Genomic DNA, 27,293 nt, shown 5'->3' on the forward strand with positions numbered 1-27,293 from the left:
AGGTGCATAGTTCATGCTCAATTACTTTATATATATATATAATATGTATAAACAATTCTCACAATAAGTTAACCCCGAGACAGAGCAATAATATGAAACAAAAAAAATCCTTGTATCAGAAACAATACCAAGTTACTGACAATCTAGCAAGAAAACATGTACAGCTTTAGAAATAAGTAATAGACACTTAGGTGGTTTTTTAATGTTTTTTTTATACTTTTAAAACTTGAAGCCACAATATCCACAGCACGACAATGCCCCTGCCACCCCGTTGTTTCATTTCAGTGGGAGGGAATCACTGAAATGAAAGCTGGGTGCAGACCCAGACACTCGAATCATTGCTGATAGAAGACTTCAGAATACACTGTTAAAAACTGTAATAAAAATAATTAAAAAAAAAATTTACAACTGGGCACATTGGAACTCAGCACTTGTACAGGACAGGACATCTTTGTTAGTAGATTTCAGAAGATAGAAAGAGGGAAGAGATTTTCATGCTTCAGGTTCATAATCTTGATACTCTTCCTATTGAGGAGAGCAAAAATCAAAATTGGAAACATTAAGGGAAAAATCTCATTTTAGGCCCAATTCTATTCCCATTGGAGTCCATGGAGAAAAGGCCACTGATTTTATTTAGAACACAATCTGGCTATTTATCTTTATTTGGTTGGCATTACTTTAACATGTTTTCCAAATACTTAATTTACAAGAGAAAGGTATTTACAGATTAATTAGACTTCCCGTGAGATTAATTTGCCATTCACCTTCCATATCAATGGCTAAGATTACTTACAGCTTTTGATATCTAAAGAATTCCCAAGAGAACTAATGGGCAAAGAGAAAAATCACATTTCTGTGTATAACATGCGCATAAGCCATCCTTATGTATTCCTGTAATTTATTGAAGGAAAAGCTTCATTGACGCTCATTTCAGTGGCAACATATCATCAATCTTAATCCTTGATCTAGGAAAGCATTTAGGTATGCACTTTACTTTAAATTAATGGAGCAGTCTCACTGAAATCAGTGGGATAATTCATATGCTTACAAATTACGTACATGAGTTTGTATTGGAAGGATCAGTACCTAGGACAGAAAACTGCTTTTAAAAAGTTTACTGTGAAAAGCTATATGCCTGAAATGTCATGGCAGCTAAACAGACTGTACGCTTAAAATATTTTCACAATCAATAGTGAATTAACTATTTTCAGCCATATCTTTCGTATTCATTTGGGACCTGATCCAATTTGTACTGAGCTAAATGGGAGACTTTCCACTGACTTCAGTGGGAATTGGATCAGGCTCTTAGTGGCAATTACTACATTTGTGGACTTAAAATTATTATTCCTTTACCAAGATATATCCAGTTACAGTAATTGGGCATGACGCAGGATGTTCAGGATCCTGACAAAGGGAAGAAAGGAGAGCAGCAGAATACAGACCCTGGACTTCAGAAAAGCAGACTTTGACTCCCTCAGGGAACTGATGGGCAGGATCCCCTGGGAGAATAACATGAGGGGGAAAAAGAAAAGGAGTACTTGTGGCACAGAAGTACTCCTTTTCTTTTTGCGAATATAGACTAACACGGCTGTTACTATGAGGGAGAAAGGAGTCCAAGAGAGTTGGCTGTATTTTAAAGAATCCTTTTTGAGGTTACAGGGACAAACCATCCTGATGTGTAGAAAAAATAGTAAATATGGCAGGCGACCAGCTTGGCTTAACAGTGAAATCCTTGCTGATCTTAAACACAAAAAAGAAGCTTACAAGAAGTGGAAGATTGGACAAATGACCAGGGATGAGTATAAAAATATTGCTCGGGCATGCAGGAGTGAAATCAGGAAGGCCAAATCACATCTGGAGTTGCAGCTAGCAAGAGATGTTAAGAGTAACAAGAAGTGTTAGCAACAAGAAGAAAGTCAAGGAAAGTGTGAGCCTCTTACTGAATGAGGGAGGCAACCTAGTGACAGAGGATGTGGAAAAAGCTAATGTACTCAATGCTTTTTTTGCCTCTGGCTTCACGAACAAGGTCAGCTCCCAGACTACTGCACTGGGCAGCACAGCATGGGGAGGAGGTGACCAGCCCTCTGTGGAGAAAGAAGTGGTTCGGGACTATTTAGAAAAGCTGGACGAGCACAAGTCTATGGGGCTGGATGCGCTGCATCCGAGAGTGCTAAAGGAGTTGGCGGATGTGATTGCAGAGCCATTGGCCATTATCTTTGAAAACTCATGGAGATCGGGGGAAGTCCCAGACGACTGGAAAAAGGCTAATGTAGTGCCCATCTTTAAAAAAAGGAAGGAGGAGGATCCTGGGAACTACAGGCCTGCCAGAATCAATTCTGAAGCACTTAGAGGAGAGGAAAGTGATCAGGAACAGTCAGCATGGATTCACCAAGGGCAAGTCATGCCTGACTAATCTAATTGCCTTCTATGATGAGATAACTGGCTCTGTGGATGAGGGGAAAGCAGTGGATCTGTTGTTCCTTGACTTTAGCAAAGCTTTTGACACAGTCTCCCACAGTATTCTTGCCAGCAAGTTAAAGAAGTATGGGCTGGATGAATGGACTATAAGGTGGATAGAAAGCTGGCTAGATTGTCAGGATCAATGGGTAGTGATCAATGGCTCCATGTCTAGTTGGCAGCCGGTATCAAGTGGAGTGCCCCAAGGGTCAGTCCTCAGGCCGGTTTTGTTCAATATCTTCATAAATGATCTGGAGAATGGTGTGGATTGCACCCTCAGCAAGTTTGCAGATGACACTAAACTGGGAGGAGAGGTAGATATGCTGGAGGGTAGGGATAGGATACAGTGGGCCCTCGACAAATTAGAGGATTGGGCCAAAAGAAATCTGATGAGGTTCAACAAGGACAAGTGCAGAGTCCTGCACTTAGGACGGAAGAATCCCATGCACCGCTACAGACTAGGGACCGAATGGCTCGGCAGCAGTTCTTCAGAAAAAGACCTAGGGGTGACAGTGGACGAGAAGCTGGATATGAGTCAACAGTTTGCCCTTGTTGCCAAGAAGGCCAATGGCATTTTGGGATGTATAAGTAGGGGCATTGCCAGCAGATCGAGGGACGTGATTGTTCCCCTCTATTTGACATTGGTGAGTCCTCATCTGGAGTACTGTGTCCAGTTTTGGGCCCCACACTACAAGAAGGATGTGGAAAAATTGGAAAGAGTCCAGTGGAGGGCAACAAAAATGATGAGGGGACTGGAACACATGACTTATGAGGAGAGGCTGAGGGAACTGGGATTGTTTAGTCTGCGGAAGAAAAGAATGAGGGGGGATTTGATAGCTGCTTTCAACTACCTGAAAGGGGGTTCCAAAGAGGATCGATCTAGACTGTTCTCAGTGGTAGCAGATGACAGAACGAGGAGTAATGGTCTCAAGTTGCAGTGGGGGAGGTTTAGGTTGGATATTAGGAAAAACTTTTTCACTAGGAGGGTGGTGAAACACTGGAATTCGTTACCTAGGGAGGTGGTGGAATCTCCTTCCTTAGAAGTTTTTAAGGTCAGGCTTGACAAAGCCCTGGCTGGGATGATTTAGTTGGGGATTGGTCCTGCTTTGAGGTCCCTTCCAACCCTGATATTCTATGACCTTTCGAGGTCCTGGGTACCTGAAATTCCTATTGCACTCTGCAATGCAGTGGGAGTTGCAGATACTCACAGTGACTCAATAAATCACTTAAGCATATGCTTAATTATAAGCATAGAGTAGCCCCATTGATTCCAATTACTCAAGTGCTTAAAGTTAATTATATGTCTAAGTACTTTGCTGGATCAGACCCTAGATGCTCCAGGCCTTTCATGATCAAGCCCATGCATGGAAATTCTGTGAAACAACCAGTCTGATTACTCATGGTGGTACCCCATGCATGGCAGTAATATTGTATATAGTAGGACCAAAGTAATTCAGCATTAGTGGAAGGAAACTATGAGAACAAAGATTTTACTTTCTTGATTGCACTTTCTTGAGCAAAAGTGAGCAACAGTGATTTGCTGCATATTATAAAATGTTATTCACAAAACTCGGAAACTGTTGAAAGAAGACACTGAACATCCATGCGTTTTTTTTTTCTTGAACTCATACATTGACAAAGGTATAATTTCCTCCCATCTCTTATCAAATACAAGAAAAAGGGAATTTATTGTGGATTATTCTAGAATGTGTGTGTGTGTGTGTGTGTGTGTGTGTGTGTACGTGCACGCACATGCATGTGTAAGTATAATTGTTCTCTCAAATATCATTACTGCAAGGAAAATATTTAATGATGTAACACTGTGTTTTGAGAGGTTTCAGAGTAACAGCCGTGTTAGTCTGTATTCGCAAAAAGAAAAGGAGGACTTGTGGCACCTTAGAGACTAGCCAATTTATTTGAGCATAAGCTTTCGTGACGCAGTGAGCTGTAGCTCATGCTCAAATAAATTGGCTAGTCTCTACGGTGCCACAAGTCCTCCTTTTCTTTTTGTGTTTTGAGAGAAGCTGGGTGAGGGAAATCAGAAATGCAAGAGGTGGTGCTACATATGCATATGGGTTAAGGAGGTACTATTGTGGGGGAAGGAAGGGGTTCTGGCTGCATTAAAAGGGTTTGGTTAGACTGCGTGGGCTTCCCTCTTTCTTTCAGGTACCCCGCTGCCACAATACTAAAAGCCACCCTTTACCTTCCAATGAATGAGCAATTCCGGTTAATTTCATTAGGCGCTGTTTGCATGTTTCCAAGGACAACATTTGGCCCTAAAGATTTATTTATTATTTTCCAGGCATGACAGTTTCCTGCTGAAGACAGCTGGCTACACAAAACAATGGGTTGGCATTCATTCTAATGACAGGCTTTATGACACAGAAAGGGTACTGGTTTCAGAGTAGCAGCCGTGTTAGTCTGTATCCACAAAAAGAAAAGGAGGACTTGTGGCACCTTAGAGACTAACAAATTTATTTGAGCATAAGCTTTCATGATGCATCCGATGAAGTGAGCTGTAGCTCACAAAAGCTTATGCTCAAATAAATTTGTTAGTCTCTAAGGTGCCATGAGTACTCCTTTTCTTTTTGAGAAAGAGTACTGATTCACTATTACTTATTAATTACATAACAGAACACTTATGCACAGAGTCCTACAGCCAAGCGTGAATCTGATGCAAATCTCCTCTCCTGGGGCTTGATTGTGCCATTTGGGCTCAAATCAATGGGTGGTGTGGAGCCCCAGGTGGGTGTGCTGCCTTAGGGATGCATTCAGACTTCTTGAGATCCTAGTCACAGAGGCTGCATGTCTGCTACTATACTGCAGCTTCATATACCCCTGAATGGCTGGCCAGCTCCACAGCCTGGGGTGAAGGGGGTTAGAGTCATGGATCTGCCTCATCTTTGCAACCTCTCAACCACTGGGCACCCATAGAGGGGAAGCAACCCTCTGTGCATTCATGTAAGTGTCATCATCATCATGATCATCACATTTCTGCACCTGGATCACTTTGGCATAAAGTCCCTGTGCTAAATGCTCAGATGTCCATTAGCCACATACATTCAGAGAGCACAGCAAAGGAAGAGTTACCTCAGGAGGCATTTCATAAGCCTCATTATCTGGGTCCACTGGCATATCTGTATTATCCATCATTCCTTCCTGCGAGATTCCTTCTTCATTCTAATGTTTAAAACAGGAGAGAAAAGCAACAGGCGGTCATGGGTTCCTTTACGATTCACCTTGAAAAATATGTCTATATCAGTATTATTTTTTCCATTAAGGAGAGAGTAGTTGGTTAGTGAAGGCAAAGGGCCATATCATCCCCTCTGCTGCTTGACAACAGGAGAACAAAAACTGTGGAAATCCCAAAACAGTGGATCCCAGACTGTCAGAGACTGGGGAAGAGGAGCCAGTGCAGCATCACCCTTCTATGTTAGCATCCAGCTGTCCCTTTATGAATACTGTTCAGCTTGTGGGGATATTTTGGCTAGGGGACCTGGACAGTTGGTGGTGGAGCTCTAGGTGGCATCATCTCCAGGCAGCCCCAGGAGTGACCTTAGAAAATCCCCATGGGAATTAATGTTGTCCTTGTAATTGATGTCTACAAATTCTGTGCCCTCTATCCAGGTTTGGTCGTAAGTACAGAGCAGTCCAGGACCCAATGGCAGCACATCTTATTAAAGAGTCATGATGCCAAGTTAAAGGCGGCATTGACTCTCCAAACATATGACCATGGCATGCATAGGCACTGACTCTGTGGGTGCTTCGGGGCTCAAGCACCCATCGAAAAAAATATAGGGGGTACTCAGCACCTGCAGCTCTGGATTACTTCTTTGTGGACCCTGGAGCCCGGGCCGTGCCCCCAGTCCACCTGCGCTCTGCCCCAAGGCCCCAACCCCGCTCAACTTCTTCTCCACGAGGCTCTGCCCACGCTCTGCTTCTTCCCTGAGGCCCCGCCCATGCCCTAGCCCCACTTGGCATCTTCCCCCCAAAGCCCCTAGCATCAGTGGGAGCGGGTGGAGAGACGCACCCACCAGCAAAGACAAAAGTCAGCACCTGTGATGGCAGATACCACAAGAACTGCTGAATTCCCCTGTATTGCTGGAGGGTTGCGACTTCACCCCTGCCTTCCCCAATACTCCTCCACCCACAGGAATGTGTCCAGAAACCCCTCACCTCATGGGAATGACATCAGTGTCAGCTTCTGGAGTTACCCTGAGAAACTTTCCAGTACCATGGGGACTTACCTAGCTCAAAATTAGCAAGTAAATTAGGCTGTTTTGAGGATTACACTGGAAGGGCCCAATCCTGGAAACACTTTTGCCTATGAATAACTTTAGTCAATCGAGTAGTCCCATTGACTTCCGTGTAACTATTTGTGGGAGTAAAACTATTCATGTGCTTCAACATTTGCAGGATTGGGCCACGAGAGTAGGGGAGGCTTTAGGATAAAAATAAGGCAAATGGCTATTCCAATAAGATTATCGCCATATTTGGGGTCAGGAAGGAATTTTCCTCCAGGACAGATTGGAAGAGGCCCTGGGGTTTTTTTGCCTTCCTCTGCAGTGTGGGGCACGGGTCAGTTGCTGGAGGATTCTCTGCACCTTGAAGTCTTTAAACCACAATTTGAGGACGTCAATTGCTCAGACATAGGTGAGAGGTTTATTGCAGGAGTGGGTGGGTTAGATTCTGTGGTCTGCATTGTGCAGGAGGTCAGACTAGATGATCATAATGGTCCCTTCTGACCTTAATGTCTATGAGTCTATTATAGTATAGACTGATGAACCAGTCCTATTTACATGAGCATCACTTAACAACAGTTCTAACATGTTCACAGTACGTGCAAACATAGAAACAATCTGGTCAGAAGGAAGACATATATCAAAATACACAGCATTGTGGGTTTTTTTCAATTTTAGAACATGGAACAAAATTAAGGATACTATGGACCAGATTCTAATATTCTTACGCATATTAAATAGAATCTTACTCCATGAGTAGTTCCATTAGAATTAGTAGAACATAAGAATGTCCATACTGGGTCAGACCAAACGTCTATCTAGCCCAGTATCCTGTCTTCTGACAGCGACCAATGCCAGGTGCTTCAGAGGGAATGAACAGAACAGGTAATCATCAAGTGATCCATCCCCTATGGTCCATTCCCAACTTCTGGCAAACAGAGGTTAGGGACACCATCCGTGCCCATCCTGGCTAATACCCATTGATGGACCTATCCTCCATGAATGTATCTAGTTCATTTTTGAACCCTGTTAGTCTTGGCCTTCACAACATCCTCTGGCAGAGAGTTCCACAGGTTGACTTTGTGTTGTCTGAAGAAATACTTCCTTTTGCTTGTTTTAAATCTACTGCCTATTAATTTGGTGACCCCTAGTTCTTGTATTATGAGAAGGGGTAAATAACATTTCCTTATTTATTTTCTTGACCTCTGTCACATCCCCCTTTAATCATCTCTTCTCCAAGCTGAAAAGTCCCAGTCTTATTAATCTCTCCTTTTATGGATGCAACTCAATCTCAAAGGCGTTGGATTCTAACCCTATAATTGAAAATATTATTATTTAGTATCTACAATAAATTAAAAGAGAGTGAATATTCCCAGGAATGCATTTTCCATATGGGCCAAATCCCATAGTTCTTGCTCAGGCAAAACTCTTATCGGTCTTCATTTGGAGTTTTGCCTGAGCAAGGACTGTAGAAATTGGTCCTAATTTGAAAATACATAACAATGAGGTTGATATGAAGAGCCAGATCTTAGCTGGTGTAAAATAGTTCTTGTTAAATCAATGCAGCTATGCTGATTTACACTTGTTGATAAACCTGAAATAGATATCAAATCAGTTCACATAGACTTTAGAGGAAATTGACTTAAAAGTATTTTCAGTCAATTTCTAGACTTGCAGCATGGAGTTTAATGTAAAAATAAAACCCCATGGACCAATCTAAAGGGACAATTACTGATAGCCTAGGATTTATATGACAGCCATGCTAACGCCAATACATGCTGCAGATAAAATCTGGAAAACCAATTATATTTAAAACCAAAACACACATCTTCCCAGGCTCATACAAATTAGAGACTAACGGGCCCTGAAATGCTGCCTCTGGAACTAATGTATTAAATGGGTGGCACTATATCCCGGTATCCTATCGTCATGATTCATCTCTCTCTCTCTCAATGTCTTTTGATAGAGATCTTAACTCTAAATTAGCATTGGGTACAAGGAGGGTGGCACGAATACTCCGAGATCTGGATTCTGAGATTTCCCCTTCTCCCCATACCCATGTTTGTGACAGCTGCTTGGAACAGATGCATAAAGGGAACTGAAACTAGGCATAGGACTTTAAACTTCATTGTCAGCAAAGATGAGTCTAACTGGGCACAGTAACCCAAACAGCAGGAGTGAACCCAATGGGGGCATGTTACCTGGGAATTCTTTAAAGTGTAACATGAGAAATGCAACATTCTGGTGCACTTAAGAATCCAACACACTAATTTCAAATAATCTATTATTCAATTCATAATTAATTTTCTTCCTATAATTATTTGAAATAAAGGAACACAGTATCAAAGTGCTGTGGTGCTGCATGGGGTTTAGCAGCACACGCTTTTGTGATTTAAGAGAGTCACGTATCTAAAACTCTACACAACACTTCCAAATGACACACGTTTTACAATAGAATTCTTAACGCATTTCATTGTCATTCAAACTTTAGCAGCATGTATCCTTAAAATGAAACTCTGTGGGTCTTCTTTGTTCTCTCAACTTTAATTTCTCTTCCTCTTTGCACCATATTCTCACATCACTGGCTACAAGCTCAAGGGAACAGATCTCCTGTGCTCAGCGTGGAGCCCTGTGTTGCAAGAACAGCATGACCAAGGCCCCCACTTTCATACCCTCTGTGTGTAAGTTGTTATTTTCATTATTATTAATCCTGTTTACTACCCTAGTGCCTAAGGACCAACCAAGAAGGGGCAATGTACAAACAGATTAGCAGACAGTCCCTGTTTCAAAGGCCTTATGCTCGAAGGCTTTGTCTAAGCTCTCCTGCCGACAAAAATCTTCCACACCACCACGAGCAGCAGCAGCTTTGTTGGTAGGAGAGCGCTTTTCATTGGTAAAACTTTTGTCATTCGGGGGGGCGGGGTGTGTGTGTGTGGTTTTTTTTTTCATAGCCCTGAACGACAAAGGTTTTGCTAATGAAGTTCCTGTGTAGACAAAGTCTAAAGAGACAAGACAGACACAGGATGGAGAAAGAGAGAAAACACAGAGAGTGAACTCTGTCATGGCAGCAAATGCACATCAGTTCCATGATATATATATTTGGTGAGGGGTTTAGCTAAGAGGGGATAAGCTAAACGGAAAGAAAAGTGAAGGGAGAAAGAACACTGAAGGGAAAGGGGGTGGGCAGGACAGGGGAGAAGAGGGTAAGAGGAGAAAATATTATGGGAAGCTGAGGTGAAGAGACTATGAGGGCAGCACAGGACAGAAAAAGACCAGTCAAAACTGTAGACAGTTCTCTGAACGTCTGAAGTTCCCTGCGTTGGTTGCTTCTGATCCTACCAGCTGGAGTTTCTGGCTAGTTTCTCCCCCAAGGCCAAATGGCACAGCTGACAGAAGGCACCACCCTCATCCCAGCTTCCCCAGACTGTGAGTGTGGTGGGGGGGGTCTCCCTGCACAGTTCGCTGTCCTCTCCTTCCAGTTACTAAGCAGCCATCTCCATCAAATATGCCAGTTAGAAAAATCGTGCCAAGGACAAATTGCCCACCCCAGATATAAAATATTCGGTCTGAAAGTGTCTGCCCCCTTCAGGACTTTTGTGATCAACCCCCCTGCTCCTACCAGCTGTTTGCAGCACAATAGATGTAGGTTAATCCTGGGCACTTCTCAATGTTCCATGCAGGTCTTTAGCTGTGCCTGCCTAAACTGAAGAGAGAGTTTCTAGTGCTTCGTCTGTGTTGCTCTCCGCAACAGCACTGTATAGGGACTCCAACTGATGTGTACAACCTGGTGTATTAGAGCCACTGCACCACAATCCTAGAAACTGTTACTGGACATTTTACGAACCATATTATTGGTATCTTTATTTAGCCTGGCATTTTCAAAAGTGACTAATGATTTTGGGTTCCCAACTGACACCTGATTTTCAAAGCATTGTTCTGAAAAATTGGGCCCCTTTCAGATGTCAGTCAGGGCACCCAAAGACGGAGGCCCCCAAAATCACGCATCACTTTGAAAATTTAGACTCTAACTTTTAAACCTTTTTCAAGGTCTTTTAATTATTGTTGCTTTTCTGAGCAGGGCAATGCCCCAGCCCACAGCTACCCTGAAGGCAGAGCTGCCACTGACTGCTCCCCAGCAAGTGGCCTACGTTGAATTTGATTGAAGCAGCTCAAAGGGTGTTCTTGCAATGAATAATTTAAAAAGTGTTATTTAACGCCTCATCCAGCACTTTAGTATTTCGGGCCTATATTTCCCAACTACCGCACTCTTTTATTCAGAGTCAGAAAATTCATTTCTGCCTTCCCTATCATTAAAGGGTAGTAAAGCTCGTAATCCATCTGCCAAGTAAAATTGTGGCTGTAATTGTTCTTGAGGCTGCACAAGAAAGGCGGCGTGCAGGCTAAAGTTATCTGTAACAGGACAACAGAAGGCAACTTAAATTGCCAACACCATTAATAAAGATGAAGTGAATGGTTTGTCAACAGAGTTTTAAGGAGGGTTTCACAGCTCATGAGCTGCTAGTCTGCTAAGTATCTTTATCACAGACCTGAAATGCCCATCTGGATTATGATGGACAGAATGTTTAAAAAGAGACCAAATTTCCCGCTAGCCCAGTGGGAAATTCTTTCAGAGGAAGGAAAATTCCTTTATAGCTCCCAGCCCAGGAAACCAACAGAGCTGGTGAAACCGAGCACAAAGCGGCATTCAGAACAACATTAATGCCTCATAGACTCAGACTTTAAGGCCAGACGAGACCATCTAATCCGCACATCGCAGGCCACAGAACCTCTCCCACCCAATTCTCTAATTGACACACAACCTCTGGCTGGGTTACTGAAGTCCTCAAATCATGATTTAAAGACTCCAAGTTACTCTACTTTAAACCTCACACTCTCTTTAATTTACTTTTACAGAAGCAAAAACATACCCACGATACCACACAAATGAAAGAGCTGGCTGCCTGGGAAAGGGTTATCAGTGTTGTCCGTTTGTAACCATCATCTCAAAATGCCACTCGTATCCATTCTGAGGTCAAGTTGAACAGAACTGGCATTTAGTTAAAACGCTAATGGTGCTCCCCAAGGTCACATTTCTAATTGGTTACACTGAAACACTGCTCTACATGTTACCACACCTATCTTTTAATGACAGCCTCGCTGCCCAAGCCATCTCTTCCCTCTGCAATTAAGATTTTAGAAGAGAAAACAATGGCCCTGAAAACATTACAATAATTAGAGGCATGTCCAGGATCATTATTTATTTTAGTATAATAATATAAATAAATGCACCAGCTTTACTTGGAGTGTAAAATCATTTCCCTACTATCTGCATGATGAAGCTAATACTTTAATATCCCCATTCATTTATCAAAGGGAATCGCTTCTGATATTTCAGTTCTCTTATCAGCAACTTCCTCACAGAACATTTTCCAATAAAAATCAACATTCTTCTGTTTTGAAAACACACAGAAAGTTGAATCCTTAGGGAAACCTTTGCATCACAAGCCTTAAAAAGCTCACATACGTGGATTCTTGAGGACAATCTATTTTTAATACAAAAGCTTGCTCTTTTGCACAGAAACAATTTTTTAAAATTAGGGTATTTTACAGAAGAGTAAAGCTGTGATAAGCATGCTGTTAAAGGCAGAGCACGAGGACTCAGTCTTGCCCTGTAGCACCAGCTCTAAGTAACCAGAAATGTGAGCTAACCTTGGCATTTCTACAAGGCTACAATGTTAACAACTTGGGTGAAACGGGCATTGCCTCCTTCAAGTCTCTGTGGTCTAAAACATGAGGGGGAGGCCCAGAGTCCTAACCTAGGCATGAGGCAGAATGTAAAGTACCCACACAGACTGTCCATGGCTACTGCTAAAGCTTCCAGGTTGTAGTAGTGGCTGTAGTAAGATGAGGCCCTGACAGAGGCCTGGTATGAGACCTAAGGCCTGAGCTAAAGTAATGGTCAAGACTTTGCTGACATAAAGCAAAGTTAAGCTGTGAGCCAGAGGCAGGCCCTGCTCACAGAAGCTGGCAAGGAAAGGGCTGATGTTGCATAAAGATATGCTGTTGCACAAAGGTATATCTGAAGTATATTAGATACCAGAGCCATACACAAATGGTACAAGAACATTCTTATACCGTCCACATAGATAACAAGGACAGGGGCAAAAGGCTAGTATGATGGGTAGAGTTGTTTTGTTTGAACCATCATGTACAAGGTGAGAGGTGGCACCTAGCTGTGTAGAAGGGTGGTGCATTGTTATATAGAGGGGTTGCACCTCAGTACGTCAGGAGTGTTATGTAACTTGTTTGTTCCTGTGTATAAGAATGCATCCCTGGGGTGGTGTCTTTGTCCGGCTTAGGGGCCAGTGGAAAGTCCCACCACTGACTGAGCTGAGTTCACTGTCAGGGAGCACATAGAGACTAGCAACAAATCGTATATAAGTTATATGAATCGGGGAGTTAGAGATGGTGTTTCTCTTCGACAATAAACCTGGCTGATTTGCCTTCGTACCTTACTAGAGTCTGTGGTCTTTGGCGGTTCTCTTGGGGTCTGCTGTGTTAGCAATCTGCACAGAGCTGGGGCAGCACGCAGAGGGAACACGCACGCAGCCGATTGTTATCATCATCGAACAAGAGCAGAGCACCACACCGGTGGCATCTGACAACAGTGGCCATGATGGGATATTGCCACCCCTTCCTCCTGCCTTGAGGGAATCTGTGGCTAGTGGATCTGCTCAGTTAAAAGACTCACAGGTCTTGCTCCAACCAGCCTACCTACATGCCCAGTTACACACCTCTGTGTATGGGGTTGCTACGGTGCATGGTTCTGCAGTGCAAAGGAAGCTGCATAATATTCCTTTTTAGGGTTCTCTGCTTTCTGGCCCCCTCACACAGCAGAATGGTGGCTGTTCCATTTAATTTTATCACTTCGACAATCATGCAGGTGAGTGGGCAGGGAGTCATAATTTCACCCTGTAACAGTGTAATACAGTGTATTTACATATCACTGATTCCAACTACATTCTACATCCAGTAATAGTTACAATTGTATTTGACTACAGCTGAGAAAATCCGGGGAAAGGTTTCCCAAAGTCCCCAATAGCATTATCACTATGAAGTCCACCTTGTTTTCTTGGGATGGGCAAAATGTCTGGTACCCCCTACATAACATTGTGGGGGGAGAAATCTGGCAAACTGGAAGTTCTCAGTGACCACCATTTTCACAAAGTATTGGTCAACCTGGTAAAGTTAATCTAAAGGCCTTGTTAAAAATCTAATAACTATAGGAATGAAGTTCTCACTCACCTCCTATCACCATGAAGAAGCAAATGAAAGTGCTTAATGTTTACTTTCTGTTGAAAGATTTTCCAGTCTTTACTAGAAAGAAAATTTTGCTTTTACCGTAGCTTTTAATATTATGTTGTTATAATTATTATTATCATCATCAATCATCATCGTTCTCGTGTTTTCTTGGTGAAAAGAAAGTGATTTTATTTATACTCGGCTACCAATGGAAAATAGAAGGAGCAATCTGCTTGTCCTGTCGCGTTTATGACAGCACCACGTGGGTAGCTGGGTCAGCTTAATAAACGCATTCAGACGTCTCAGTGGAATGCAACTGCACTGAATGCAAGTTATTTCAGTCAGAAATAAGTTACCTCATCTCTACTCATTAACAAAAGCAGCTTACAAAATAAATGAGTTAAATTTGTAATATCAGTAACTACAGCAGCTCCCCCAAAGTTACAATTTACTAACTCTTCCAATCCTGACGCATGTTCCTTCCCATTAAGAATGATGAAAAAGTACTGTAATAGCACATATTCGCAATCTGAATATGTGTGATTACAGTACTGGCTTCTATTTACAAGGTAATAGTTGTATTCTGATGCTGAAGTCTTTATTAGCCAGGGTGTATTTATTAGTGAGGGAGCAAAGGGCAATGTCAAAGTCATTTTTATACCTGACATATTTAATGCTTATGAGCCATTCATGAAAAATATCTGAGACATTTATGCTGACCTTTTTTTGGAAGATTATTTTATTGTAAAAGTGCCTGTAGTCCCCTGTCAGAGAGGGGGTCCAATTGTACTAGGCACTGTACTTATACATAAGAAAAAAAAGACTGCCCCTGCCCTTAAAGGGTTTACAATCTAAATATAAAACAAGGGACAACAGATAAATCACAACAAACAGATGTTATTGTTATTTACATGTTTTGTTTGTTTGTTCTTTTGGTTCAGATTGAATAGAGTATCTGATTAGTATCTCCTATGTCCTGCACCCTGCACTGGAAGGGTGTAGCTTTGATAATTGAATAGTCTTTTCCAGGCTAGATTCTGATCTCAGTTACAATAGCAGAAAGTGATGCATAATTCTGCTGAGCTCAATGAACTGATTCTGGATTTATGCAAGTGTGGTCTTTGTATGAGAGGCTTTTTACACCTTTTCTGTTGTTCCCCCCCTCCAGTTTGGAATAGGCCAAATGGCAGGTATTTTGAAAATATAAACGAGTCTTTCGTCTGAGGATAACCCAGTGCCCATGCCCTACTTCAAATTAAACAAGGCAAACACTGTGATAAGTCAGGCAGTAATAGTATTGAAAGTATCAACTACTCTGCAGTACTTAGGGATAGAAAAATGGTTTTCATCATAAACCCATTTTAGTCAATTGAGTTTTCAGAAATAAAGTAAAAGTATTCTCAAGAAGTTTACAGTATTATAGGTTTGTTTGCAAGTGCTGCTCCCTCATTCCTTGGTTATGAACAAGTATCTAGGTTTAAATGTCAGAATAAGTGATTAGATTCCCTCATCTCTGCTCTTTTGAGCACACATGGCCCCAGGTACATAATGAGCCATCACATGGAAAATTCCAGTATTTCCAGATTCATTTTTGTCCCAAATCAGGATGAAGAGTTATAATAGCCAAATTTTTCACAGAAAGTTCCTAAAAATTCCAATTCAGATAATTTTGTGCCAACATTCCTTAAATCAAAATGTTTAATTTTATCTTGGTTCAGCGTTAATCTGGGTTCCCCCAAAATGCAGTGGTGCCTCATGGAAGGTGTAGTCCGGGTGCCCTCATGCCTCCATTCTGCTTTACGGATCGTCCTCCCCAGGTGGACTATATCTCCCACGATGTACTGTGGTAATGTGACTCCTATGATGCACTGTGTCAATTCAGCCAGAGGGGAGACTATGGTGCATCATGGGATATGTACTTGAATCAGGGTTCTGTTCCATAGAAAAGGGGGCACAAGACAGCCAAACGACAACTATCATGGGTTCCCTCAGCAACTCAAGCAGACAGAGATTAATATTGAATTGACCCAGAATGAAACAAAACATTTTAACAAACTAAAGTGTTATAATTTGGGTCAACCCAACCCAAAATGGAAAATTTCTACAAAATTGAAATTTTCTCAAAGAATATTTTGATTTTGCAGAAGCTGCATTTTCCATTAAAAATTTTTTTCAATGGACAATTCCCAACCAGCTATAACCTATAATCTAATATAAGATTTATCACAGGGTCAGGGAAACATTTGTGAGAGCTCTTTGTTAAAATACAGGCAGCCCAACAATAGTTAATTACTCCTGCCAGGCTCCCCTTTATTCTAATTGTGACAGCTAATTATAAAAAGTTCTTCCTGCCCCTCCACTTGTAGGTGCCTGATGCGGTCAGAGTCAAAGAGATCAACAAAGACTTTCCATATCAAACTGTCAGAGTAAAACAAGAGCAAGACCCAGAGGTACCAAAGCTGGGATAACAGCATAATCAACACAGTGAGAAGATCAATTTAGCCACTGAAAGGTCTTCCAAGGGAATTGTTACAGCTTGACCTTCACCAGCAAGAGCCTTCTGTTTTAAGCCCATTTAAGATTAGCATTTAGATCTGCCTCTACAGAGTCTAAGAGGAACAAATGATGGCTCATAATTAGATTAGCTAGAACAATCCTTCTCCCGTCTGTTATTAACCACAACAGTATACCCAAATGGGACCATGAGGGCCAGATTCTACACCTTGCACACAAAACAGCCTTTCAGGCAGTGCAGTCATGATGCTGCAGGGAGAACGGTGCAAGAAGAATGGTGCTGCCTCGGGACATCCCACCCCTCCTTCCACAGCTCCCAGGAGCATAAAGGGTTGTACGCATGCCGTCTCCTTAGGATAATGCTGTATGTGTGCTCTCCTCTGTGTTTCTCTATGTGGAGGAAAGGAAGGGGCCATAGCCCTGCATGTATCCTACCTGCAGGTATCATGTTGACAAGGACGGTATAAGATATGCACCCCCCATATGCACTAGGAGGATGCAATCCTTGTACTCTCCTGGGTGCCAGATTGTGATTGGGCCTAGTCTTGATCAAGTAGCTCCAAAGGGAAGACTCCTTGCACCCTTGCTCAGAAAATATAAATTAGACTAAGCATTCATACCCGTTCAATCATTTAAAATGCAGGACAGATATATGGGTAAGGCCAGATATTTTCTGGTTAAAGGGAAAGTACTGGCCTAGGAGGTGTGCTTATCGCCTACTACATCTGAGAGACAAAAGATTTTTTTTTGTCCGATTTCATGGCATGAACCTCAATTAAAGCTAATCTACAGCAGTTGAACTGAAACTGAGCAAGAGTAACTTTCCCCATTACCATTACCACGCAATACAAGAAATTATCACAGGGTTCTATCTAGAGAGTTTATAATATGCAGTTGAAAAGTAGAGTGGAAGAGAGTAAGTAGTTCATACACACAGTACTAGAAAATTGAGGCTAATAACCACACGTCTTTTTCCTACAAGTCACATTTACAGTTGACCTGATCAGTACTGACAAGCTGTCTAGAGCAATATAGTAGCTTCAGTTTTGAAGCTTTCACTGTTGCTGCTGCAGAGCCCTTTTGTAGTTTACATGTTTACACTGATATTCAGGGCTGGGGCTGGGGGACAAGAGTACCAGGATCAGGTTACTCACCATTAGAATCCAAAAGATTTCCTGTTGCAATTGACATGAGTACATCTACTTTGAAATAATACATAAAACTCTGCTTGCTTTCATTTCTTGCAACTTTAACGATCATCCTCTGCATTCGTGCTAACTGCTGATCCTTCAGATAAGAGCACAAGATCCAAATCTTCAAAATCGTGCATTCAGAAAGGAACACGCACAATTTACTTGCATGTTTGCCACAACTGGTTGCCCAAGAGGAGTAAACGCACAAGCAAAATGATGGGTTAAAGGCTCAGCTGGTTAAGTTATGTACATACGCAGGTCTGAAGATTTGGGTCTGCCTAGGCATAGATCAAGGCAGGAAGACAAGGTTACCTGGAACCTGAAGCCAAGAATAAATGTGGTGAGTGCGCATCACACAGAGTGTGCACACACAGAGAGAAATCCACTCCTAAAACGTGCTTAATCTCCTGTAAATAATCTGGCTTTAAAACAGCTCATCTTCTTTTCAGTTCAGTTGTGAAGTAACACGTCTACACCTTCATGGACTACTACAATGGGTCCCACTATAATGTAATACTTTTTTGTGTTACATTTACCATGATTGCTCACAGACCAAAAATGTCTACCAAGCAACCCATTTTAGCTCATTTAAGCTCTGGTCCATCAAAGCACTTAAGTGCACACTTCACTTGAAGCAAGGAATCAGTCCCATTTAATTCAATGTATTTCCATAGGCATAATACTCAAGTAACAGAGTGGTGAATCAAGCACTATAACATTATATAGATGAAATGTTCTCTTTCGATTGTTTTGTTTGCTTGCTTGCTTGCTTTAGGAAATTGCCAATGATTACTTTATAAGTCACCAATTGGTAAAAGTAAATAAAAGCAAAACCTTCACTTAATATGAGTTAAATATATGCCCATCGAAATACAAAGCAAACCCCCTTTCCACTGAAATACACAGGCTCAGCATTATCTATGTGCATTTATACATGTTAAATTACCAACAAAAGGGCTGATCTATTGTCCTTTCTATGAAATAGCAACACTGAAAATTACAAGAATAAATTAAAAATCATATATAAAGAGATGACATTCAAAGTATATTCCCTAGTTCATAACAAGATCTATGCAGATGCAAGAACTTATGCAAATCAGAGACAATCTGGTTTCATTTTTTTAATTAAAATGTGAGAAGAGAATGATTTTTTCTACATTCTAGCTGTATATTTCTCCATAAATAGGACACCTATGGAATTAACGTGATTTTTCTATGTGATGTCAATGATTAGCTCTGTGGAAAAGAAGGAGGGAAAACAGTAATATTCCTGAGCTTTGTACTGTCAGGGAGATACCTTCATTGGTCATCTGGAATAAGTCCTTCGTAGACAGTAATGGTAGTTAACTTGTCATAAATTAATCTGTGTCACGACAATGACCCTCAGCTCATTTAAAAAGTGGGAAGACTTTAGTCTGTGACATTACATCTTATACTGCAAATGTTAGAGATTGTAAACCCATTGTATCTTGCTGCTTTAAAATCATAGAAGACTTTGATCATTAAACAGTTAGCTTAAATATTTAAAAGAAAGTCCTTTTTCTGATTGCTTAACCATTTTTAAATCCCGGACACTAGTTCTGATGAATGAACTTGAGTATTAACATAAATAACTTATAGATTTCCCCAACTAAAATGACATTAGGGTTGAGAACTGACATTATTCATCACCTTTTCTGGAAAAAAATAGAACTAAATTTAAATGCAAAAGAGTTAGGGGTTATCTTGTAGCTTGTGAAGATCTCGTGAGGCAGTGACTATGCCTCACAACAAACTTGTGTATCACCGTGAGTGCTAACATAATACAAGGAAGCCCTGCCCCATTATTCCTGCCCAACATCTTGCAAGTAATGGCTGGAGAGCTACTCAACTCTCATTCATCACCACAATATCCACTTTTTAATGAATGGCCTCGATTCTGTAGGGAATGCTGAACACCCTGCCCCCACCCTCTCCAGCAAAGCACTTGAGTAACTGCTTAACTTTAACTATATGCTAAGTGCATTGAGTTGAATGTCACTGGGCTTGAGCTGAAAATTAAGCACATGCTTACGTGGTTTGCTGTGTTGGGACCAGAACGCTCAGCACGTAGCAGGATTGAGCTCTACGGGTCTCATCCAAAGTCCAACAAAGGCAGTGGAAAGACCCCTATTGACTTCATGGGGCCCCAGATCAGGCCCTCTATACATTCTGAGAACCGGGCCTTTTCTTATAAGATGATTCACGTACAGCCTCTCTATCAAAATAGCGGAGGGAGTTCTCAGGTGCTTAGCAGAGATTTGAATCTTTCCTGGCATCAACTCACAGAAGTGACATTATTAAGGGTTTGGAGCCCTGATCTCAAAGCATAGCGAGCGTGGGCCATTCTCGTAGACTCTAACAAGAGCTACAGGTACTCGACACCTCTCAGGACCATAATAATTTAGGCCCCAGTCCTGCAAAAACGAACATGGATTTAATGGCCACCATTGCAGGGCTTAGAGTGGAATGAAAAACCTCATAATATCAGGCTTATACTAATATGGGGAAATGTCTTTCTATCTTAATCTTTTTTTGAGCCAAATAGTGGACAGCGCTTGGAGGCTCAGAAAAGGCCGTTTTACTTCAAAATTTTACTTTAAAAAACACTCACTTATGCATGAATAAATCCTTATGTAGCCATCTTTGTAGTGTATGTCAGTTATCCCCCATAACATGAAACAAACAAACAAACATCTTCCTGCATTTTAGCCTCACTGAAGTTTCCTGTGGAAAAGAGTAAATAATGAATGCAGTGTTTTAAAAATGACTTTATTCTTCAGGAAAAGAGCAAAAGTGTGAACTTAATCTCTCAGCACATTCTAAAACAAGGCACTATATGACTCATCAGTTTGAGAAAGGCACTGGGAAAGTTCTGTTTAGATGTTTGAAGTCACCCATTCCACTTTTCTCACACACAAAGTGGATTCTGTCTGTCTGTCCATCTATCTGGCTGGCTGGCCTCCCCACCCTCCAACCATCTTACAACAGTTGGGAATAAATTTACTGCAATAGAAGGATTTCCTTCTCTCTCTTATGAATAGGAGGAGTTGTGCGAACATGTAGAGCACCCTTAAAATAATGCTAATTCCTTTAAAAAGAAAAAGTGGCTTGCAACTGTATTTGAGATAAGACTCCAAGGTTTAAATTAAAGAACAGGGGTCCTCTTCCATCTAGCACGTGGGTACAGAAGGCTGCCATAATTTAATTGCAAATGCTCTGGCAGAAATAGGGAGGAGGCCAACCAGCAATTGACAGCACCACTCTGGCTCCCTGAAGAAATGTGTTGGGCTGGCACAGGAGTGTGGCCACGACTGACAGAGCAGCTTTGGGTACAGGTTTAGTAACAGCCCCTCCTAAGCATGGCCTTCCCAGTATATGGGCCGCATTTGGCCGGCTCCTCCACTGTTTTAGAAAAGCTCCTCTCCATTCTGTTCCACCATGGCTGTGGCTCAGAGAGACCTTCGCCAGATGCTGGGAACCTGATAATGGTCCATGCAAGCAAAGTATTAATCACATTACTGAAATTATTAAGAGGACTCATTTTCATTTAACATAACCTACCCTCACAACAGGGTTCCATCTTTAAATGCTGGAGCTCAGGCCTTGCAGTTTAATTCCCATGCTGATTAATCCTTTCCCATTTATTTCTGCACTTGATTGTTTCCAAGCAGAGAAATTACTTCCTTAAATTAATGAGAACCATAACTTGGTTTGGCCTCATACTCCAGATTATAATAGGTTTCTCTCACTCTCTCTCTCTCTCTCTCACACACACACAGACATGAGAGCTCGATCCTCAGCTGGTATATTTTGACAAAGCCTCACTGACGTCTATGAAGTGACACCAGTTTACACCGGTTGGTCTGTGAAGTCATTTTCTGCCAAAAATTCAGAACCACTGTCAGTCATGACTGAGACCCAAGCATATCTACCACTGGGACTATGGATTAACTTTCCCTTTTAGTGTTTTTGGCAATTTATTGTTTGAGATAAGATATTAGAGATAGGAGCTCTGGCACATGCCAGCTTGCAGGAATTAGACAGCTACGGAATTGAAACATCAGAGATTAACATCTTTTTGGCATAAGTCACTTTTCTTCTTAAAGATATTTGTTTTATTGGCATACAGGGCCAGTTCCTCAGCTGGTGTAAATCTGTTTAGCTCCATCTACATCAGGGTCCAGCAAGTGTTGCATATTAACTAAGGTTTTAATTTTCCCGAAACCATTATGTCCCTAACGCCTAAGTTATTAACACAGCCAATTTCTTTTGAAAAGTAAATTGTACATTGTTATAGAATTCTAATTAAACACACAGGTGTTACATTAACTAACTTGAAAGTAAGATAGTGATAAGAAAAGGAGTACTTGTGGCACCTTAGAGACTAACCAATTTATTTGAGCATGAGCTTTCGTGAGCTACAGCTCACAAGCTCATGCTCAAATAAATTGGTTAGTCTCTAAGGTGCCACAAGTACTCCTTTTCTTTTTGCGAATACAGACTAACACGACTGTTACTCTGAAACCTCAGATAGTGATGTGGCTTTGGGGAAAGATTGGCCAACCATTCAATTGTTGGACACATTTGTTTCCCAAGCAGTTCCATTTTTACTACGTACACGATACCCGTAGTGCTGAGACTGTTCTGATTAGGCATATGAAGTTCCCCATGTCATCATATTAGGTAAGAGCAGATCTTCTAGGCCCTGATTCTCCAGGATTTCACTTGCATCAGTGGAAATAGGAGTAGCTCCACTGAAGTCAATGGAGGTATGCTGATGTAGAAGTGAGAACGGAATCTGGCCCACATGTTTAGTCATCCATTGGCTAGTTAGTAAAAGACAAAGTCAAAGTAATAAAGGAAAGGATATAAAAAAACTCAGGAAAAGTGACAAAAACAAACAAAGCAAATGAAAAATATGGTATAGACAGGAAGCCATGAAAACAACTATTAAATATTTCCTAAATACAATGACTTTGATTAACCACTGTACTACCCTAGTATTATCTAGGGGAACAACTGCATAAAGCAATAAAGTACTGTACTGGTGAGACAGATCCTAGGAGAGGAACTAAACTCACTCCTTTAACCTCTCCAATATATTAATTGTCAGACTGTCGTAGTTAATCGCTGGCCAGGATTTGCTCTGTGAAGAATTGGGGAAATATCTATTTTCTCCCTTCCAAGCATCATAGCTAATACACAAGTTATTTGGATGCCAGCATTTTGGCATGTAAGGAATATTAGCCATTGCTTATTTTTAATGTCTTTATTGTTCCAGTATAACTGCATTTCATTGGCACAAAGCTTATAAAACATTAAAAACAATGTGTATATTAACATTTAAATAGTACTTTCGCAAGATGTACCCCTATTGCAAAACCTCTCTCTATGGAATGGCTACAGAGTTTATACATGATCAGACCAGATGCTCAGCTGGTGAAAACAGCATCTGGCCCAAAGCACTGAAGTGTTTTTCTTGTGCCCACAAAACTTCATTCAGCAGAGGTTTCTGACCTCCACCGCCTCACCCGACTGTGTTTTTTGTTTCCTGGAAAGAGGGAGGAGAGTTGAAATGAGAAACAAAAAATGGAAGTGGTGAAGAGTGGAAGAGAAAAGTGACTGATTTGGTTTGTAGGAAAGTGCTTCTCTCTCTCTGATCTAAGAACTGAGATTATACTCAAAAAGAAAAGGAGTCCTTGTGGCACCTTAGAGATGCACAAATTTATCTGAGCATAAGCTGTAGCTCATGAAAGTTTATGCTCAAATAAATTGGTTAGTCTCTAAGGTGTCACAAGGACTCCTTTTCTTTTTGCAGATACAGACTAACACGGCTACTACTCTGAAACCTGAGATTATACTGGCAGCACAAAATCCAAAGCAATGGGTTGATGAAATTAAAGCAAGATTGGGGGAAAGGTAATAATTCCATGGATAAACAAAACACATGAGATTAAGAGATCACTTCAAAAGAATATGAGAAATCATGCATGAGTGACGTCAGGAGGTGGAAGTATTAGAGAGAGGAACACTGAGATCAGCAACTGAATTCAGCATTAAATTGCCCACTCCCTAACATGTTTGAAAAGTAAGATCCTCCACGTACAAAGATAATGAATTTTTATGGTATAAAACTGGCATAAAGAAGTGGAGAATCAGGTCCTTCACAAATAAAACAATCTTTCTGGAATAGACCTGGGTGCTACAACATACATGGTCTCCCAGATAATACAGAGCATGGGGAGCTGTGATGTTTTTTGACAGTTGTTTTTTCAATGCAATTATTGAAGTGCTTCCCTGTTTTTCCTGATGATTCCCTCATTTCTGCTCTTCTTACAGAATTATATTTTGCTCCAGCTACATAGGCCTATGTGTACTTCCTCCCTAACACATACACGGCACCAAAATATCTTCTAATTTGAAGGGAAGTACTGATTTCTGACTGTAATAGACACCGTTGGTGATGCAGGTTTCCTATGAGTCAGACGTTAGTCATACGGACTGCTTTTGCACTTCTTAAGATACTGGCAACAATTTATTGCAGAGGGAATCAATTGATTTCATATGGCACCACTGACTGAAATTTTGTCAAAGATCGGAAAATCTTCATTTTGGAGTGATAAAGATGTTATAACTTGGTGACAAGGGACTTGCTCCCAGGCTGAGGGTCAGATTGTGGCTGGAATCCTTGTTGTTGTACAGCTAGAGGAAGATGCAAGGAGCGCACAGGCTCCCACAAGTGCAAGGACTGTTCCGAGCTAACAGAGCTATCACACCTAAAATTGCAAGGTGGAGAGGAAGCAGGGCCCAGGTCAACAACTTGCTGGGTGGTTTTGGTGGAAAGCACTTGTTACATCCACCTAATGTGAGCAGCGTTGGGTGAACTTGCCCTGTGTTCCTAGTAGATGCAGGATGCATGCTGCATATTTGAGACACGTCTTCTGCACTTCCATCAGGGCAGTGCAGACGTGTGCCACCCTTAATGAAACTCGGTGCCTGCCAGGCCCAGGTGAGTCATGATGGATGCTGCCCTGTACTGTGCTGTGACAGTAATTGCTATCATGTGACCATGACATAACCTCTGCTTCTAATAATTTGTTCATTTGTTTAAAAAAAAAAAAAAAGAAAGAAGAAGTGTAAACCTGCTGAGTAGTACCAAATGCTGCAAGTTCGGCAGTTCAGACAAAACTTTCACTCCTGTTAAAGAGATGCTGATGTGGGCCATACTTGGACTAGCAAGAAATAATGTGTATGAGCTGCAGGGCTTTGCATTTCACCTTCCCTGTATGGCTGCCAAACACAATGGGCCCGATTCAAACACTCTACACCAAACATAAAAATTGGGGCTTGGGACCACATTTTTACAGTGTTTGGCCTCCACAACTAGGGCCAGGTTTTCAAAAGAGGTTCAGCCCCCCAGCATGCTGAGCTGTTTTCAAAGATCTGGCCCTCTGAGGTTGGTGCCTAAACAGGAGAGGAGTGCTTTTGGAAAATCTGGCCCTTGGTGTGTATCTGTCTCCACAAGAATCAGTACTGCCAATGAAAGCATAATCCCCCAAAAAACAAGGGTAGCTTAAAAAACATTTTTTTAACTTCTGGTTTATGAGCCGTTAGGGTCCTTATTTTCAAACTTTTCTCTGTAATCCTGTGGGTTGAACTTCTTTTTTTTTTACATGACAATTTCAGTTTTCATTAATCACATGATTATAGGAACTGGGGTTCTAAGAAAAACACCAAACTTAATGAGGCTTGCAATTTAAAAATCACAAGAGCTGGCCACACTGATGGAGTTAAAGTTGCATGTGAAACCATGTGGCCCTTCTGGAATTCTGAATGCTTCTCTTACCTGGGGATCCTTACTGTAGTCTTTTAAAAATGGAATTAGTTAAAAGAAAGGGGGGGGGGTAAAAAAAATTAATAGCAAGCACTGCACACTTCAGGGCTTCTGGCTTAAAAGAAAGAATGTATGCATGCTGGTGCCAATCTTCTGGAACTATTTGGGTTGTCATCACTGGAATGCGTAGTTTCTCGCATATTTTAGGAGGCCTACAGGAAGCAGTTTGTCTCCTGAGACCCTAAGAAGCTATGCATCTGGAGAAGGCACCTGGGTCCAGATCCACTGTGATGCTAAGCATTACAACAGCTAATTTTTAAGTGTCTAGAAAATCACTGGAATAACACTGGAATCCACAAAGCCCGAGTTTGGTGCCTAGGCTTCCGAATGACAATGAATTGGGGAGAGATAGGTGCTTATGAATCAGTTCCACAAAAGCCAGCATGCTAGGCAAGGAGCTGCCTAAGCTAGCCAATGAGAGATGTCAAGGGGGTGGGTGTGTTCTAAACTCGGCCCCCTCATAGAGCTTGGCACCTAAATCCAGGCAACTGGTAGGCACCTATCTCTGCTTGCAATCCACAGCTGGGAACCCTCTCCTGGAGTGAGGTGGCTTAGGCACTTAAGTTGCTTCTTGTGAAAATGAGTTTTGCATCGGCCTCATTCCACACAAAATTGAGAGGGGAAGGGGTAGTACCAGATCTCAAATAGTAGTTGTCAATGGAGAATCATCACTGAATAGGAGTGTTTCTAGTAAGTCCCCACAGAGATCAGTTCTCAGCCTGATGCTGTTCAATATTTTGGAAGAAAATGATCTGTAAGAAAATATAATATCACTGCCAATAAAATCTCTAAAGGACACAAAGATTGTCAGAATGGTAAATAACAATGAGGACAGTTATACAGAATGATCTGAGTTGCTTAGTAAGCTGGGCCCATTCAGAATGGGGGACTGTATCCTGGAAAGCAGCCACTCCAAAATGGACTTAGATCATTGTGGCGAAGCAACAGAACATGAGCTGTCCATGCAACGCTATTATCAAAAGGGATAATGTGATCCTTGGATGTATAATCAGGGGAGCAGTGAGTAAGAGTCGGGAGGTGATTTTACCTCTGTAGACGCTACTGACGAGGCCGATAGTGGAATTCTGGTGTCCACGTTTTAAAGAGCGAATTGAAAAATTGGAGTGAGTGCAGAGAAGACACACAAAAGTGAGTCAAAGGCAGGCTAAGATGCCATACAGTGAAATACTCAAACTGTTCAGCTTATAAAAAACAAGATAAAGATGTGATTTGATTATAGGATATAAGTACTTTCCTGGGGAGAAAATACTGGGTACTAAACAGCTCTTTAATCTAGCAAAGAAAGGTTTAACAAGAACCAATGGACAGAAATTAGAGACAGATCCATAAGGCTTTTTTTTTTTTTAAACAGTAAGGGTGATTAAGCATTGGAACAATCTACCAAGGGAAATGGTGATTATCCACCTCTTGATGTCTTCAAAGAGAGACTCGATGCCTTTTTAGAAGATATGCCTTTGAAAATACAAATTATTGGGCTCAGTACAGTAGTAATTAGATGAAAATCGACAGCTTGCATTATGCAGCAGGTCAGACAAGATATCTAATGGTCCCATCTGTCCTTAAAAAGAAAGTCTATAAAGTACAGGCTCAGAGAGTACTGTGCAGTGCTTTGAAGGGTGGGAAATTTGAACTTTTCTACACATTATAAAA

General features: G+C 41.5%; 1 protein-coding gene across 1 annotated transcript in view; it reads right to left on the reverse strand.

The window, feature by feature from the left end:
• Positions 1 to 492: 492 nt before the first annotated feature.
• The window catches only part of SNCA (synuclein alpha), a 96,756-nt gene continuing 69,955 nt past the window's right edge, over positions 493 to 27,293 (reverse strand). Inside the window, exons 4-5 of the mRNA XM_077814382.1 lie at positions 5,548 to 5,637; positions 493 to 525 (exon numbers count right to left, since the gene is read on the reverse strand). Of these exons, the coding sequence (XP_077670508.1) occupies positions 493 to 525; positions 5,548 to 5,637 (123 nt within the window). The remainder of the gene's footprint in view (positions 526 to 5,547; positions 5,638 to 27,293) is intronic.

Source organism: Eretmochelys imbricata, chromosome 4, assembly GCF_965152235.1.
Source record: "Eretmochelys imbricata isolate rEreImb1 chromosome 4, rEreImb1.hap1, whole genome shotgun sequence".
NCBI classification, from domain to species: Eukaryota; Metazoa; Chordata; order Testudines; family Cheloniidae; genus Eretmochelys; species Eretmochelys imbricata.